This window comes from Salvelinus alpinus, chromosome 29 (genome assembly GCF_045679555.1).
Source record: "Salvelinus alpinus chromosome 29, SLU_Salpinus.1, whole genome shotgun sequence".
Lineage (NCBI taxonomy): Eukaryota > Metazoa > Chordata > Actinopteri > Salmoniformes > Salmonidae > Salvelinus > Salvelinus alpinus.
In genome coordinates this window covers 21,112,114-21,127,594 of record NC_092114.1, presented here as the reverse complement: position 1 = coordinate 21,127,594, position 15,481 = coordinate 21,112,114, and the positions used below count along the sequence as shown (strand labels likewise).

General features: G+C 39.9%; 1 protein-coding gene across 3 annotated transcripts in view; it reads left to right on the top strand.

Moving 5' to 3' along the window:
- Nucleotides 1–15,481, top strand: part of LOC139559291 (neurabin-1-like) — a 119,028-nt gene that overhangs the window by 38,527 nt on the left and 65,020 nt on the right. For all 3 annotated transcript variants that reach the window (XM_071375156.1, XM_071375157.1, XM_071375154.1), the window contains exon 3: nt 13,852–13,984. In XM_071375156.1, coding sequence (XP_071231257.1) covers nt 13,852–13,984 — 133 coding nt within the window. The remainder of the gene's footprint in view (nt 1–13,851; nt 13,985–15,481) is intronic.

Genomic DNA, 15,481 nt, shown 5'->3' with positions numbered 1-15,481 from the left:
TCATCAAAGCAAAGGGTGGCTACTTTGAAGAATCAATTTTAAAAATATATATTTTGATTTGTTTAATACTTTTACATGATTCCATATGTGTTATTTCATAGTTTTGGTGTCTTCACTATTATTCTACAATAGAAAAAATAGTTTAAAAAAATTAAAAACCTTGAATGAGTAGGTGTGTCCAAACTTTTGACTTGTACTGTAGGTATTTTCCCTGTAAAGATGGATGAATACAGCTGTAGAGCTGAAGAGCTTGCAGACAGCAGGTACACTGAAGGGCAGGCACCAGGCACCAGACACCAGACATCAGACACCAGACACCAGGCACCAGACATCAGACACCAGATGCTTCTCTACCTCTGTAGTGCTCCCCTTTAGAAATGCCTCCACATGCGCGCACACACACACACACACACACACACACACACACACACACACACACACACACACACACACACACACACACACACACACACACACACACACACACACACACACACACACACGCACACAAACACACAATGCTCCTCTCGCTCTCTCTCTCCCTGCGACTTTCACCGCTCTGTATCTTGTGCTTTCTGCTGTCTCACGCTCTCTCTGCCTGCCCATTCCTTTCTCTCTTCAGCTCCATCCATTTCTCTTTCTAAGGTATATTATATATCTCTCTGGTCTAGGTCCCATGGACATAGTGCCTCTACTGTATGGCATCTTATTGTGCTAGTCCTCATGGACCAGTCAAAGCTTTGTCAAACACACAGCGAGCTGGGCAGGAGTTTATTAGGCTGAAAACAACAGGACGCATTCAGGTTTGGCCATGTTTCATATCCCAATGATACACTGCTGTGCTCTGACCTGGCCTCTGTCAAGGTTAAACAACACATTCACTCACAGTCTCTCTCTCTGTGTGTCTCTCTCTCTCTGTCTCTCTCACTCTCTGTCTCTCCTCTCAATCTCACTCTACATTTATCGCTCTCTAGCTCTTTTGCTTCCAACTCCTCTCTCCTTTTGATCTCTTTCTCTATTTCTCTCCCTCTCTCCTTCTCCCTCTCTGTTCCTCCTCTCTCCCTCTTCGTTCCCCCCTCCTCTTCTGCCTCTAGTTATGTTGATGTTTTTCCATCCTCTCTCTTCCCACCTGTCCTTTCCCACTCCCTCTCTCTCTCTCCCTCCCTCTATCCCTCCTTCTCGCTCCCTCTCCCTCCCTTCTACCGTGCCTTAGTCAGGTTGATGTGTGAATACAGAGGGTGACTGTGGAGAGGCCATTATGCGTTGTTACTGCCAGTCAGCTGTCCTGGCGTCTGACCAGTGGCGTGACTGTACGCTTTAATAATGCAAGGCTGTTGATCACTCTAAATGATTGATGATGGAGAGGTCTCAGTGATAACACACACCGCAGAACACAACACTACTCATAGTATCACTCAACTTTTTCTCTCTCTCTCTCATGCTTTCATCCTCTTTTAAATGCGTTCCGCTCCACTCTCTCTTTGGTTTGATATCATCTTGCCAGTGAACTGCTGTGTGGTTGTGTGTAATGCACTGTAATATAGTCTACTGGACACACATCCAAACATGGCATAGGAGCTGGATAAGAAAGGTATTCAGATGTCTGTCTCTCTATCTCTCAGTGTGGTGTCATCCTGCCAGTCAACCTTTGTGTGGTTGTGTTTATTGGTCTAAAACGATGGAAAGAGTAGCCTATATGTGCACTGGCAGGCCTGATAAACGACGACGATAACACTGCCTATAGGGAGGAGGTCAGAGACCTGGCAGTGTGATGCCAGAACAACAACCTCTCCCTCAACATCAGCAAGACAAAAGAGCTGATCGTGGACTACAGGAAACGGAGTAGCCGAGCACGCCCCCATTCAGATCGACGAGGCTGTAGTAGAGCTGGTCGAAAGCTTCAAGTTCCTCGGTGTCCACATCACTAAGGATTTATCATGGTCCACACACACCAACACAGTCGTGAAAAAGGCACGACAACGCCTCTTCCCCTTCAGGAGGCTGAAAAGATTTGTCATGGGCCCTCAGATCCTCAAGAAGTTCTACAGCTGCACCATTAAGAGCATCTCGACTGGCTGCATCACCGCTTGATGTGGCAACTGCTTGGCATCCGACCGGAAGGCGCTACAGAGAGTAGTGCGCACGGCCCAGTACATCACTGGGGCTGAGCTCCCTGCCATCCAGGACTTCTATACCAGGCGGTGTCAGAGGAATACCCCAAAAATGACTCCAGCCACCCAAGTCATAGACTGTTCTCTCTGCTACAGCACGGCAAGCAGTACCGATGCAGCAAGTCTGAAACCAACAGGACCCTGACCAGCTTCTAACCCCAAGGCATAACACTGCTAAATAGTTAGTTAAATAGTTAATCAAATAGCTTCCCGTACTGTCTGCATTGACCCTTTTTTTACAAACTTTTTTGACTCATCACATACGCTGCTGCTACTGTTTATTATCTATCCTGTTGCCTAGTCACTTTGTTCCTAGTAGTATGTACATATCTACCTCGATTACCTCGTACCCCAGCACATCGACTCGGTACATGTACCTTAAGTTATTGTTTCCCATTGTGTATCTATTATCACTTTTATTATTACGTGTTTTATTTTTCTATTATTTCTCTATTTTCTCTCTGTATTGTTGAGAAGGGCCCGTAGGTAGGCATTTCACTGTTATTCTCCACTAGGGCTGTGGCAGTCATGACATTTTGTCAGCTGGTGATTGTCAAGCGAATAACTGCCAAGCAATTAACTGCCGGTCTCACAGTTATAGACCTTTTATTTAGAATAAACACGTTTAGCATCTCCTGGCTTCCACGCAGCCTACAAGCCACTGATGAAGACCTTTGGAACATCTACATTTTTAAATGTCTAATAAATCCATGTAATATAGCCTACACCATCACAATAAATACATTATTTATTTTAGACAGGTCTAAAGAAACATGATATAAAGAAAATGTATGTCTATTTCAGAAGAACATAATAGCATACTCTGAGTTGTCCTTATGTTAGGCCCAGATATGGCTGTGGGCTACACTAGTTCACTTAGCAGACAAGATTTGCTTAGAATTCCGTGGCATTATATTTTATTATTTTATTGTATGAAGAAAATTGAACATAGCTTAATAAAATAGAAAGGATATTTTATCCAAACGATTTCAAAGGAAGTGCGCACATGTGGCTATTCTGTGTTGAGCGGTTAACAAAGAAACTGGTCCTCCTATATGCTTCATTTAGGGTTATTTATGCAACTTGAGTTGTGATACAAGCATTGGGCTATATGTTTTGATGTTTAATACATTCTAAGGCTGCATGATTGGACTCTAAAGAGGATTTGAAAAACGTAGCAAGCTGCATACACTTCATCAGTCTCTCATTCACAATTTGACAAGCAATTGATAATATTCTCTCCAGGCCTCAAATTTCCCGGCGACATCCCCCTTGTGTGGCCGTAATACCCCCTAAAAAATCCATGCCTCTCACTCACATGGCTCTCTCAGATGTAGCCAATGCCCATCACGTGATTGGGTCCTTCTCACAGGCATTTCAGCTAAGTAGGCTACAAGTGAATGAAGACAGACACATTGGGGATGCAACTGCACGCATCCCTGTTCTGGAATTCCCAGGCGCATATTAAAGATGTTAGAACTGTCCACATTCAGCCTACTTTACTTCAGCCAACAGCACAACTCCAGCATATGTCAATCTACTATGTCCTATAGTACTCTGGGACTGTTGTGGGATGCGATAGATCCGAAATTAATACAACCACTCGCATCAAAAAACATTTTAAAGCAATGAGGCTGATCGTTTAGCTTGTAATGTTGATAAACTATTAGGACATTTCTTGACATTATACATTATAGCACAGCAATGTGCACATGGCCGTAGGCTATAAGTGTGAATGTTCCAAAATGCAATCAGTTAGCGGGAAACAGTGTTTTTGAAAGTGACGGCAAATGTGATTATGCATGTATGGTGCTTTTTTATGGTGAAAATGATCTTCCCTAAACTTGAAACTTACGCGCAGCCTATGTTTGCCATTTAGGCTCTACACCAGTTGTTAAGCAGATTAATGTGCTTAATTTTAACCTCTACAGGATCGGTGGGTTCCCCGCGGGATGGTTGAGCTGACGTAGGCTAATGTGATTAGCATGAGGTTGTAAGTAACAAGAAAATAGACATATCTGATATTGTCAGAAAGCTTAAATTCTTGTTAATCTAACTGCACTGTCCACTGTACAGTAGCTATTACAGTGAAATAATAACATACTATTGTTTGAGGAGAATGCACAGTTATGAACTTGAAAATGTATTAATAAACCAATTAGGCACATTTGGGCAGTCTTGATACAACATTTTGAACAGAAATACAATGGTTCATTGGATCAGTCAAAAACGTTCACATACACTGCTGCCATCTAGTGGCCAAAATATACATTGCACCTGGGCTGGAATAATACATTATGGCATTTCTCTTGCATTTCAAACATGATGGTACAAAAAAATTCATGTTTTTTTCTTTGCATTATCTTTTGTGGGTGGCAGCGTAGCCTAGTAGTTAGAGCGTTGGACTAGTAATCGAAAGGTTGCAAGATCGAATCCCCGAGCTGACAAGGTACACATCTGTGTTCTGCCCATGAACAAGGCAGTTAACCCACTGTTCCTAGGCCGTCATTGAAAATAAGAATTTGTTCTTAACTGACCTGCCTAGTAAAATAATACATTTTACCAGTGTTATATTTTCCCACGTTAATTTAACATTTCCAAAGACTTGTGTTTCCTTCCAAATGGTATCAAGAATATGCATATCCTTGCTTCAGGTCCTGAACTACAGGGTTAGATTTGGGTATGTCATTTTAGGCGAAAATTGAAAAAAAGGGGCAGATCCTTAATTAAGAAGTTATTTTGCCAATTTAGTGATACAAACCGTATCAAAACAATTAAGCCTATGGGCTAGGCTACAGCAGCTAATGGGGATCCATAATAAATACAAATACAAATAAATACTTGAGTTGTGCGACTATGATTGGAAAAATAAGGTATGTGCTGGTTCTTGCCTTAATGCACAAGCTGGGCATCATTCACAAGTGACAATACATCATTCACAAGTGATAGGCTAATATTGTCACCCATCAGACTATTCTTAGTTTAATGTTGTCTTAACATATACTAAATAATATATGTGTGATATTAGTTTTGATTTAGAATGGACCATTATCATGCACCTGTCTTGATACAGGGAGATACATCTATGCACTTAAATAGCGAATGGAGGACGCTTTTCCCATGGTTCATTTTCATGCCAGCCAGGTAGGCTATACTCTTGTTGTAAAGTGAAGCAATGTGCTTAATTGTAGGAAAGTTGATAAATAAATATAGTAGATCTAGCCTGTAGAAAGCTGATGGGACCCTCCTCTTTTCAATAGAGGCCATCAAAACTCTGTTTTCTTATGTAACGGATGTGAAATGGCTAGCTAGTTAGCGGGTACGCGCTAATAGCATTTCAATCGGTTACGTCACTTGCTCTGAGACTTGAAGTAGGGTTTCCCCTTGCTCTGCAAGGGCCGCGGCTTTTGTGGAGCGATGGGTAACGATGCTTCGTGGGTGACTGTTGTTGATGTGTGCAGAAGGTCCCTGGTTCGCACCCGTGTCGGGGCGAGGGGACTGTCTAAAGTTATACTGTTACATTGATGCTGTTGACCCGGATCACTGGTTGCCGCGGCCTTTGTGGAGCGATGGGTAACGATGCTTCGTGGGCGACTGTTGTTGATGTGTGCAGAGGGTGCCCGGGTCGGGGCGAGGGGACGGTCTAAAGTTATACTGTTTCATTGATGCTGTTGACTCGGATCACTGGTTGCTGCGGAAAAGGAGGAGGTCGAAAGGGGGGTGAGTGTAACGGATGTGAAATGGCTAGCTAGTTAGCGGGTACGCGCTAATAGCGTTTCAATCGGTTACGTCACTTGCTCTGAGACTTGAAGTAGGGTTTCCCCTTGCTCTGCAAGGGCCGCGGCCTTTGTGGAGCGATGGGTAACGATGCTTCGTGGGCGAACGTTGTTGATGTGTGCAGAGGGTCCCGGGTCGGGGCGAGGGGACGCCGTAAAGTTATACTGTTACACTTACACAATCGCATAGCCTATAAAAATGTAGCGCAACATGATCTCATGGGCACTAATGAAGTGTTTGATTATATTTTCGATTATGCTTTGATGTCAGAGTGATTAGAGAGACAATAGAGTGCAAAGTACCAGGCATTTAGCAAGTTTGGTAGGCTGCTAATGACCATCAGCTGCATCAGAGCTTGGAGAAGCCTAATTACTGTGACTAAACATTGGACAGGAGCTGTCGATGCAGTCGTCATGTCTGTTTGGAGCAGCAGAGAATGTGTGGACATTAGTCTTACTTTAGTCTGTCATAAACTATTTCCTATTTGGTGAGCTGACCACGTATTTATTGTTATGGCCTGTCATGCTCATAGACTATATCACACTCATCAAATAAAATAATATTTTATAATTAAATAATATATTTATATAGCCCTTCTAACATCAGCTGATATCTCAAAGTGCTGTACAGAAACCCAGCCTAAAACCCCAAACAGCAAGCAATGCAGGTGTAGAAGCATGGTGGCTAGGAAAAACTCCCTAGAAAGGCCAAAACCTAGGAAGAAACCTAGAGAGGAACCAGGCTATGAGGGGTGGCCAGTCCTCTTCTGGCTGTGCCGGGTGGAGATTTAAACAGAACATGGCCAAGATGTTCAAATGTTCATAAATGACCAGCATGGTCAAATAATAATAATCACAGTAGTTGTCGAGGGTGCAACAAGTCAGCACCTCAGGAGTAAATGTCAGTTGGCTTTTCATAGCCAATCATTAAGAGTATCTCTACCGCTCCTGCTGTCTCTAGAGAGTTGAAAACAGCAGGTCTGGGACAGGTAGCACGTCCGGTTCCAACAGGTCAGGGTTCCATAGCCGCAGGCAGAACAGTTGAAACTGGAGCAGCAGCACGGCCAGGTGGACTGGGGCATGGTCCTAGGGCTCAGGTCCTCCGAGAGAGAGAAAGAAAGAGAGAAAGAGAGAATTAGAGAGAGCATACTTAAATTCACACAGGACACCGGATAAGACAGGAGAAGGACTCCAGATATAACAGACTGACCCTAGCCACCCGACACATAAAAAACTATAGTGGTCCTAAAACGGAACCTTGAGGAACACCGAAATTTACAGATGACATAGACTATATCATAGACTATATCATACTCATAGACTATATCATAGACTATATCATACTCATAGACTATATCATACTCATAGACTATATCATACGCATAGACTATATCATACTCATAGACTATATCATACTCATAGACTATATCATACTCATAGACTATATCATATCAGACTATATCATACTCATAGACTATATCATAGACTATATCATACTCATAGACTATATCATAGATTATATCATACTAATAGACTACATCATACTCATAGACTATATCATAGACTATATCATACTCATAGACTACATCATACTCATAGACTATATCATAGATTATATCATACTCATAGACTATATCATACTCATAGACTATATCATAGACTATATCATACTCGTATACTATATCATACTCATAAACTATATAATAGACTAGATCATGCTCGTAGGCTATATCATAGACTATATAATACTCATAGACTATATCATACTCATAGATTATATCATACTCATGGACTATATCATCGACTATATCATACTCATAGACTATATCATAGATTATATCATACTCATAGACTACATCATACTCATAGACTATATCATAGATTATATCATACTCATAGACTATATCATAGACTATATCATACTCGTAGAGTATATCATACTCATAAACTATATCATAGACTATATAATACTCATAGATTATATCATACTCATGGACTATATCATAGACTATATCATACTCGTAGACTATATCATAGACTATATCATACTCATAGACTATATCATACTAGTAGACTATATCATACTCATAGACTATATCATACTCATAGACTATATCATACTAGTAGACTATATCATACTCATAGACTATATCATACTCATAGACTATATCATACTCGTAAACTATATCATACTCATAGACTATATCATACTCATAGACTATATCATACTCATAGACTATATCATACTCATAGACTATATCATAGACTATATCATACTAGTAGACTATATCATACTCATAGACTATATCATAGACTATATCATACTCGTGTACTATATCATACTCATAGACTATATCATACTCATAGACTATATCATACTAGTAGACTATATCATACTCATAGACTATATCATACTCATAGACTATATCATACTCATAGACTATATCATACTCATAGACTATATCATAGACTATATCATACTAGTAGACTATATCATACTCATAGACTATATCATAGACTATATCATACTAGTAGACTATATCATACTCATAGACTATATCATACTCATAGACTATATCATACTCAAAAACCAGGGTTCTCCAACTCCAAATATGGCCCGCCAGCAATATTACTTGTCCCCTCAAATCCCCTCAAATGAATTATGAATATTCTTTTCATAAAAAAATATATATAATCCAAGAAAAATCTCAGACCCGAGATGCAAAAACTCCCAAATGCAATTTCCCAATACGGAAGTTACCCTACCTAAATAATGCAAAGTTACATGTTAACTTCATTCATGAGGAGAGAGAATGCAGGAGACTAATAAAGCAGGCAGCGGACCATTTTGTGGTGCTGAAAGGTAAAGCTGCAACCGCAGTGCAATCAATAGGAGGTGAACAGCGCCTGGTGCTGAAAATATAGCTAACTTGTTATGCAAGCGTTGCACAGCAACAGATGGAGAAAACCTATACCAGTCGAGTAATTCATTTCAACAATAATCTTCATTTTAATTTGACTTTACAAATAACAAGAGGGCTTAATTGGAGTCTATTTCTTCCGAGTCTAGGCCTATATAAAATACCTTAACTGGCTGAGGTAGGCTATGAGGCTTAACAGCATCTTTTACAATTAAACATATTTGTCCTAATATAAGTGTGATTTTTTTATTAGGCCTATTTACAATTGCAACTGGCCTAAAATGTAGCATCCTACATAAAACAATAATTTAAAGAAAAAAAGGCGATGTCTGTATCTGAATGGCTGTATCGGGACAGCCTGCTGTAACGACAGAACAAACAGAAAATACTGTCAGCTTGAGACCTAAGTATCCCTGGAAAAGCACTCACAATAATGTTAGTATTTACTAAATACTTCCATATAGGCCACTTAGTGACTTACTCAATGGGAAAAGTTGCATTTCCCCTCGGACACGATCTTGTGGATGTCGCGTGAGATGGATGTGATTTTGAATGCACAGGCTGTCCTCGATTGACTTATGTAAAAAGCCAGTTGCTGTCGTCAATCTATACTGCACTCATTGAGGAAAATGCAGACTCGCAGGTGTAAGTCGATCCAAACATTGTTAGTACATGAAATGCAAGTTTCTTTATAGTGCTGTATTTCTCTGAGCATGCCACCCAAAACGCACACAAGGACTCGGCACTCCCGAGTGCATCCCTGAGATGGCTCGATGTCTGGAATTCAATCAGCTCAGTTTCAATTGTGGCATCATCCAGCGAGGGTATCGTTTTCTTAGCAAGGGAGGAGACTTCTCCACCTGGGCAGACTGTGAAAGGATCACGTACAAACGCAATGGTATCCTTGGGCATGATGTAGTCTTCAAATCTGGTGGAGAAGTTGTCTGGTCCCTCTGTCTGCCGTTTTCAGTGTGCTGAAGTGCAGTAGCCTTTCAGATGACAAGTCCAAATCGGGACAACTCAAGCTTCCTAGTAAAGGCCTCAAGTTTTTCCACCATGTCCACAACTGTTTTCCCTCTTCCTTGTAACTGGAGATTTAACCCGTTTAAGTTTAAGTGAGAATATGCCATGTTTAGATTTATAATGATGTCTGAGATTGAATTATTTGTAAACAGCGATATTTTCATTGCAAATAAGACACACTGGCTTGGCTTTGGGAAACGATGGTAAGATGAACACATATCTCTCTGTACATTCATGATTTATTTTCATTATCCACCTTTCTTTTTGATACTTTTTGAGAGCAACATTTTGTCTTGCTATCAAGCTAATTATTCTTTGGGGCGGCAGGTAGCCTAGTGGTTAGCGCGTTGGACTAGTAACCGAAAGGTTGCAAGTTCAAATCCCCGAGTTGACAAGTAAAGAAAATCTGTCGTTCTGCTCCTGAAGAGCAGGCCGTCATTGAAAATAAGAATTTGTTCTTAACTGACTTGCCTAGTTTAATAAAAAATAACAATTCTGAACGAATGTTGAAAACAATAGTGTAGGCTACATATACCTGTTTTTCCCCATTTTCCCAATGCACAGAGAAATAGACAAAAAAAGTCATTGAATGTAGCTGTTGATTTTATGAGTGTATTCAGATCGAAATTATTATGTTATTGTCACTGAGTTTATTATTTACTAATCTGATGTGTTAAAATGTTGTTACATTTGTAGTGTAGGCCAATTAATTGTGTTAATTTTATATACTAATTATGTTCTGGCCCGCCGACTATTAGCTCCGAATTTTTTGGCCTAAGGCTAAACCTAGTTGATGAACCCTGTCATAGACTATATCATAGACTATATCATACTCATAGACTATATCATAGACTATATCATACTCATAGACTATATCATAGACTATATCATACTCATAGACTATATCATAGAGTATATCATACTCATAGACTATATCATAGACTATATCATACTCATAGACTATATCATAGACTATATCATACTCATATATATCATAGACTATATCATACTCATATATATCATAGACTATATCATACTCATAGACTATATCATAGACTATATCATACTCATATATATCATAGACTATATCATACTCATAGACTATATCATAGACTATATCATACTCATAGACTATATCATAGAGTATATCATACTCATAGACTATATCATACTCATAGACTATATCATAGACTATATCATACTCATAGACTATATCATAGACTATATCATACTCATATATATCATAGACTATATCATACTCATAGACTATATCATAGACTATATCATACTCATAGACTATATCATAGACTATATCATACTCATAGACTATATCATAGACTATATCATACTCATATATATCATAGACTATATCATACTCATAGACTATATCATAGACTATATCATACTCATAGACTATATCATAGACTATATCATACTCATATATATCATAGACTATATCATACTCATAGACTATATCATAGACTATATCATACTCATAGACTATATCATAGACTATATCATACTCATATATATCATAGACTATATCATACTCATAGACTATATCATAGACTATATCATACTCATAGACTATATCATAGACTATATCATACTCGTAGACTATATCATAGACTATATCATACTCATAGACTATATCATAGACTATATCATACTCATAGACTATATAATAGACTATATCATACTCATAGACTATATCATAGACTATATCATACTCATAGACTATATCATATACCTGATCATACTCATAGACTATATCATACTCATAGACTATATCATAGACTATATCATACTCATAGACTATATCATTGACTATATCATACTCAGACTATATCATACTCATAGACTACATCATACTCATAGACTGTATCGCACAGGGAATATGTTTTTGTGAGACAGACAGACATACTATCACGTTTCAGGTATGACCCAGATGCTGACAGTGTCAAAGAAACAAAAGTTTATTTCTAAAACAGAGTCAGGCAAATGACAGGTCAAAGGCAGGCAGGAGTCAATAATCCAGAAAGGGTGCAAAGGGTCTAGAATGGCAGGCAGTCTCAGGGTCAGGGCAGGCAGGGGTCAATAATCCAGTGAGGTGGGTCAGGGTATAGAACGGCAGGCAGGGTCAGGGTCAGGACAGGCGGAACGGTCAAAACCGGGAAGGACTAGAAAACAGGAGCAAGAAACCGGCAGGATCAGGGGAACAAACTGGTAGGTTTCACAAACAAAACATACTGGCAACAGACAAACAGAGAACACAGGTATAAATACACAGGGGATAATGGGGAAGATGGGCGACACCTGGACGGGGGTGGAGACAAGCACAAAGACAGGTGAAACAGATCAGGGTGTGACACAGACAGCATCTTTCTGTTATTGTAGCAGTATGAATGGCTGTCTTCATCAGGCACTTCTGTTCTGTTCTGATGAATGTGTTCTTCACAGATGAGATATTCTGGCATATTAATCATGACCTATTATCATTAATCATGACGCGTTGTCATTCTCCTGATGTTGCTTATTATGGAGAGTCGAAGACTGACACAGAGACACAGACTCGGCTGAATCTGCTAAATCTGACATGTCTTGTCACTGCTTGTCTGCAAACAAATGACAACAATCAACACACAACACCTGTAACCTGTTCTGCGGAAGCCGGGCCACTTAGATGAAGCCAGGTGTGTGTTCAGATAAAAATGCGTTATGTAGAACAGATATGACTGTCTGTCATGTTGAATAGGGGATCCTGTGAGGCTATTTCCACTGTTCCTTTCACCTTACTGGTTAACCCTACTGAATACACCATGCCAGGTGTTTGTTAGTTTGTCACCAGGGTGGGTGTTGGCAGTGCAGAGCTCAGAGTAGGAATGCTGACCTAGGATCAGTTTAGCCTTTTAGATAATAATGAACAAGATTACATAGGCGGAGGGATTACATAGGCGGGCACTCCTACTCTGAGACGCTGTGTGGGCCCAGGTGTGTGTTTGTCACCCGGCTGGGTGTTGGCAGTTCAGAACTGAGCTGACACAGAGACCTTGTATCAGTCTGGGACGTGGTCCGCGGTCAGTGACAGGAGTGCGTGCATCAGCCCCTTCACACCAGAGTGAGCAACAGAATCTCTCAGGCTGAAGGGGAGTGGAAGTGACTGGTAGCGTTTCAGAAGATGACCATCACTATGCCCACGCTCAAGGACGACAACTCTGCCCCTTTTCTCCTCTGTCTCTATGGACCTCATACTCCTCCAGGGTGATGATGTGTTAGTGCTAATGTAATATATCATATATATAATAATAGTAGAATTAAGCAATAAGGCCCTAGGGGGCGTGGTATATGGCCAATATACCACTGCTAAGCGCTGTTCCTCCGCATGACGCAACGCGGAGTGCCTGGATACAGCCCTTAGCCGTGGTATATTGGCCATATACCACGCCCCCTAGGGCCATATACCACACCACCACCTCCCTGAGGTACCTTATTGCTATCATAAACTGGTAACCAATGTAATTGGAAGAGTAAAAATAAATGTTTTGTCATACTCGTGGTATACGGTCTGATATACCATCGCTGTCAGCCAATCAGCATTCAACGCTCGAACAAGCCGGTTTCTAATAACATATATGACATTTAAAGTAGATACACCAGTAGTTATGTAGCCTATACTCCTAAAGTCCCTGGTTCAACACGGCCAGGCATCAGTATACTGAACTGCACATATCCACCAAAGCTCTTCACTGGACTGGATGAAAATATCATCTTTATTAACATATTTCAAACACTTGTAGTACCACTCATCTAAAGACATGTGGTCTTGCACAATATACTTATACTACTGTATATGTCTTGTTACCAACTACTCAATAACAAAATATGATTCCCCCAAACATAGCTTGTGTAAAAAGTGAACTCAGTGTGGTAGCTAACAAGTGTGTTTCTATGTGTCTGCAGGTGTTCAACACCTACTGTAACGAGGACTATGACAGGAGGAATGAGGAGGTGGACCCGGTGGCCTCGTCAGCAGAGTACGAGCTGGAGAAGAGGGTGGAGAAACTGGAGCTGTTCCCTGTAGAGCTGGAGAAAGGTACATAGACCTGGGGCCGATCCCAAATAACCATATCCTCTATGCACTATCTCTTCACTCCCTACACCCTACACCCTACACCCTACACACTTCATGTACAGTGCCTTCAGAAAGTGTTCACACCCCTTGACTTTATTCACAGTTTGTTCACTTACAGCCTGAATTTAAAATTGATGAAATTTAGATTTTTTTGTCACTGGCCTACACACAATACCCCGTAATGTCAAAGTGGAATTGTTTTTAGACATTTTTACAAAGTAATACAAAATTAAAAGCTAAAATGTATTCAGTCAATAAGTATTCAACCCCTTTGTAATGGCAAGCCTAAATAAGTTCAGGAGTGGAAATTTGCTTGACAAGTCACATAATAAGTTGCATGGACTCACTTTGTGTGCAATAATAGTGTTTAACATAATGTTTTAATGGCTACCTCATCTCTGTACCCCACACATACAATTATCTGTAATGTCCCTCAATCGAGCAGTGAATTTCAAGCACAGATTCAACTACAAAGACCAGGGAGGTTTTCCAATGCCTAGTAATGAAGGACACCGATTGGTAAATGGGCCAAAATAAAAAAGCAGACAGCGGCTGTGATAGGAGAAAACTGACGATGGATCAACAACATTGTAGTTACTCCACAATACTAACCTAAATGACAGAGTGAAAAGAAGGAAGCCTGTACAGAATTTTTTTTCTCCAAAACTTGCATCCTGTTTGCAATAAGGCACTGAAGTAAAACTGCAAAAGATTTGGCAAAGAAATTAACTTTATGGCCTGAATACAAAGCGTTATGTTTGGAGCAAATCCAACTCTTCACTAATTACCTCTCTTCATATTTTCAAGCATGGTGGTGGCTGCATCATCTTATGGGTATGCTTGTCGTTGGCAAGGACTAGGGAGTTTTTTAGGATAAAAATAAATGGAATAGAGCTAAGCACAGGCAAAATCCTAGAGGAAAACCTGGTTCAGTCTGCTTTCCACCAGACACTGAGAGACAAATTCACCTTTCAGCAAGACAAAAAACACAAGGCCAAATCTACACTGGAGTTGCTTACCAAGATGACATTCCTAAGTGGCCTAGTTACAGTTTTGACTTAAATCAGCTTGAAAATGTATGTCAAGGCTTGAAAATGTCAGTCAGGCAATGATCAACATCCAGGTGTGCAAAGCTCTTAGCGACTTACCCACAAAGACTCACAACTGTAATCACTTCCAGAGGTGATTCTAACATGTACTGATTCAGGGTGTTGAATACTTATTAAGATATATATTTTTTTTCATATTTTTATTCCACTTTGAAATTCAATTAAATTCAAATCACATTTTATTTGTCACATGCGCCGAATACAACAGCATTTGACAACCTTACTGTGAAATGCTTACTTACAAGCCCTTAACCAACAATGCTGTTTTAAGAAAAATAAGAGTTAAGAAAAATATTTATTAAATGAACTAAAGTACAAAATTAAAGAGCAACAATAAAATAACAATAAT